The following is a 3,517-nucleotide window of genomic DNA, read 5'->3' as shown; positions in this document are numbered from 1 at the left end:
CCTTCTCTCCCTAGTCGGGGACATCATACGCATTCACAGTGACGGATAAAAGCTAAAGTAGACGCGTAAAACAAAAAAAACAACAACAAAGAATATAAAAGGAAAAGAAAAGCAATGCTCTCCGTACGGCGCCTTTCGCAGCTGCGGCTGGCTGGCGTGTCCCCCGCGGCCGGGGTGGCGCGCCGCTTTGCCTCCGCCGCCTCCATGGACTTCCTCTTCAACCCAACCCCGGAGCACAAGATGCTGCGGGAGACGATTGCGCGGTTCGCGACGGAGCGGGTCGAGCCCCTGGCGAGGCAGAGCGACATCGAGATGCGCTTCAGCCGCGACCTCATGCGCGAGCTGGGCGAGCTCGGCGTGCTTGGCGTGACCGTCCCGGAGGAGGCCGGCGGGGCGGGGATGGACGCCTCCGCCTACGTCATCGTGCACCACGAGCTCTCCAGGGCGGACCCCGGCTTCTGCCTCGCCTACCTGGCGCACTCCGTCCTCTTCGTCAACAACTTCTACAACTCCGCCACCCCCGCGCAGCGCGAGCGGTGGCTGCCGAAGGTGCTCTCCGGCGAGCATATCGGCGCCATGTGCATGTCGGAGCCGGGCGCGGGCACCGACGTGCTGGGGATGTCCACCACCGCCAAAAAGACGGGCGACGGGAGGTACGTCCTGAACGGCTCCAAGACGTGGATCACGAACGGCACCGTCGCCGACGTGGTGCTCCTCTACGCCAAGGTGGCAGGGAAAATCACGACCTTCGTGGTGGAGAAGGGGACGCCGGGGTTCACCTGCGGCGCAAAAATCGACAAGTGCGGCATGCGCAGCTCCCAGATGTGTCAGCTTTTCTTTGACAACGTGGAGCTCGGCGAGGAGAACCTGCTGGGGGCGGAGGGGAGGGGCGTGGTGGGGATGATGCGCAACCTCGAGATCGAGCGCCTCACGCTGGCCGCTATGGCCGTCGGCATCGCAGACCGCTGCGTGGAGCTGATGGTCCGCTACGCCGGCGAGCGCCAGGCGTTTGGGAAGCCGATCTGGAACTACGGCCAGATCCAGCGCCTCATCGCCGAGAGCTACGCGGACACGGAGGCCGCCAAGGCACTCACGTACGCCGTCAGCCGCAGCGTGTCGCCAACGTCGCACAATCGCCTTGGCAGCGACGCCTGCAAGTTGTTTGCCGCTCCCGTCGCGAAGCGTGTGGCGGACAACGCGATGCAGGTGATGGGCGGCATGGGGTACTCGCGCGACATGCCGGTGGAGCGGCTCTGGCGGGACGCGAAGCTGCTTGAGATCGGCGGCGGCACGCTCGAGGCGCACCAGAAAAACATTACAAAGGACTTGATGAGGGGGTTGTAGAACAGCAACGCGCCGTAAAACGTCAGCAACAACAACAAAAGAGAAATAGGGACTGGTGTAGACGTGAGCTACACGGGAGTGCAACGCTCGGTCGCGGCACGGCGGACACTCTGGATGCCCACGTGAATAAAACGCGGCGGAGGGAAGTGCCGCGACCCCACAACTCAGAGACGCACGCACGCACACACACGCACAGAGATACACTCACACACGCGTACGACAGCAGCACGCTTCTGTGTGAGTTTCACGCCCTTTAAGGTAGCTTCTTTGAACATTGTTTATTTTAACCGCTTGTTTCCTGCTTGGCTCGTGGTTTGGCGTCCAGTGGCTGGGCCGCCGCTGCTGCTGCTGCTGTTTTTTTTTTTTTCCTTTCTCACCCTGCTGGTGTTTTATTTCCTGCTGCGTTTCTACGTCTTTGTTTTTGCCTTTTGCCGGTCGGCGCCGCTACGCTCCGCCATGCCTTCAATTGCGCAGTGGCGCGAAGGGTGCGCAAGCAAAACCGCGAGGTAACTTCCAGGGTGCGGAGGAGGCGGTAACGCCGAGGCAAGACACAGGCACACACAGACACACAGAGGGAGAGAGAGAGAGGGAGCGAGTTAACGCAAGACACCCCGCCGACGGGCCAATGTATCCTCGCTTGCTATCCGATTCCGCTGCGTTCCTGCGGGACTCGCTGAACTCGCTGCCCGCCTCCTCCTACGACGCAACGCTGGCGCTCATGCTGGTGGTGGCCCTCGTCATGTACGCCGCCTCCGTCGTGCACCGCAACTACTCGTGGGTGGATCGTTCCTGGTCGATTATGCCTGTGGTCTACGCGTGGATCCACATCGGCTACACGCTCCGCGCCGGCACCGGCCACGCCGCGCTGAACAGTGCGCCCCTCATGTACGGTGCCCTCATCACGCTCTGGGGGGCTCGCCTAACGCTCAATTTCGCCCGCCGCGGCGGGTACTCGCGCGGCCACCAAGACCACCGCTGGACGTACATTCGCAGCTGGCGCTGCATGCGGAACCCGCTTCTCTGGGAGCTCTTCAGCTTCAGCGCCATCGCCGTCTTCCAAACCGCGCTGCTGTGGGGCATCACCCTCCCCGTCATGAACATTCCCGCCGTCGCCGTTGGCGGCAAAGACGTCCTCGTCGGGGCGGCCATCCTCGCGCTTATCTTCTTTGAAACCCTCTGCGACGAGCAGCAGCAACGGTTTCAGCGCGGCAAGCACGCAGCGCAGGCTCGACGTAGAGGAGGCTCGGCCGACGGCCAGCAAAGCCGAACCGCCTCGCCAGGATTTTGCATCACTGGCGTATTTGGCCACAGCCGCCACCTCAACGTGTTCTGCGAGGGCTGCGTGTGGGTGGCCGTTGCGCTGGCGGCTCTCGTGCACGGCGGCTTCGTCTGGTGGCAGTGGGCGGGCTGCGCCACGCTGCAGCTGCTGCTGAGGTACTCCACCGCCCGCGTCACGGAGAGGCTGTCGCGGGAAAAGTACCCGGCGTACGCCCTATACCAGCAGACCACGCCGATGCTCGTGCCCGCGGTGCGGTCCACCACCGCCCGCACGCTCTTCCTCCTGCAGCAGCAGCGGCAGCAGCAGCAGTCCCGCAAGTCCACGTAGACGCCCGCGGAGGGGCCGGGCGCGGCGCGGTGCCGCATGTACACCACCATGTAAGCCACCCCCAGCGTCGCTTCTCATGTGACATTAACGGAGGCCACACACAAAAGAAGAGGATAAAAATAAAAATCAAAAACCCACAAATGTCAACAGCCCGATCGAGGCCCAGCGCCTCCACGCCCAGTTGAGAGCCGCGTGGAGCCAACTACTGTCAAAGTGATGTAAAAGCACGCGAGCCAGTGAATCGGCCTCTCGCCCACAAGCATGCCACACCCGCACGAAAAAATTGCACTCACACCTGCACACAGAAACCAAACAAAGTGGTTCTCTTCCCTTTGCTGCCGTTCCGCTGTGGACCAAACATACAACAAGAAAGGGAAGAAAGTTAAAAGCTAGAACAAATCAGATAGTCAACGGCCCCAAGACGATATTAGGCGCCTTTGCAACGACGACACTAGCCCCGCGACCGGCGAAGGCGCGCCTTGAGACCCGCCGCCCCGCGGCACTGGGCGCGCGGGTGCATCGGCGCCCCGAGAAGCGAGCGAACGGGCCGGAAGCGCAACATCCCTT

At 62.5% G+C, this 3,517-nt stretch overlaps 2 protein-coding genes across 2 annotated transcripts, besides 3 other annotated features; both read left to right on the top strand.

Moving 5' to 3' along the window:
* Positions 1 to 114: 114 nt before the first annotated feature.
* On the top strand, positions 115 to 1,344 carry Tco025E_07005 (isovaleryl-CoA dehydrogenase; the record flags this gene model as incomplete). The annotated part of the gene is made up of 1 exon (XM_029373872.1): positions 115 to 1,344. The coding sequence occupies one exon, from the start codon at positions 115 to 117 to the stop codon at positions 1,342 to 1,344; it is 1,230 nt and encodes a 409-aa protein (XP_029226019.1).
* Positions 1,345 to 1,502: 158 nt separating this feature from the next.
* Positions 1,503 to 1,575: a microsatellite.
* A 101-nt stretch (positions 1,576 to 1,676) lies between these two features.
* Positions 1,677 to 1,698: a microsatellite.
* A 208-nt stretch (positions 1,699 to 1,906) lies between these two features.
* Positions 1,907 to 1,940: a microsatellite.
* A 29-nt stretch (positions 1,941 to 1,969) lies between these two features.
* Positions 1,970 to 2,950, top strand: Tco025E_07004 (membrane protein containing DUF1295; the record flags this gene model as incomplete). Its single annotated transcript, XM_029373871.1, has 1 exon — positions 1,970 to 2,950. The coding sequence occupies one exon, from the start codon at positions 1,970 to 1,972 to the stop codon at positions 2,948 to 2,950; it is 981 nt and encodes a 326-aa protein (XP_029226018.1).
* Between the last annotated feature and the right edge of the window lie 567 nt (positions 2,951 to 3,517).

Source organism: Trypanosoma conorhini (assembly GCF_003719485.1).
Source record: "Trypanosoma conorhini strain 025E chromosome Unknown Tco_14.4_contig_00510, whole genome shotgun sequence".
Classification (NCBI taxonomy): domain Eukaryota; phylum Euglenozoa; class Kinetoplastea; order Trypanosomatida; family Trypanosomatidae; genus Trypanosoma; species Trypanosoma conorhini.
Note: the sequence above shows the minus strand (reverse complement) of the source record. Positions and strands in the feature narration are given on the sequence as shown.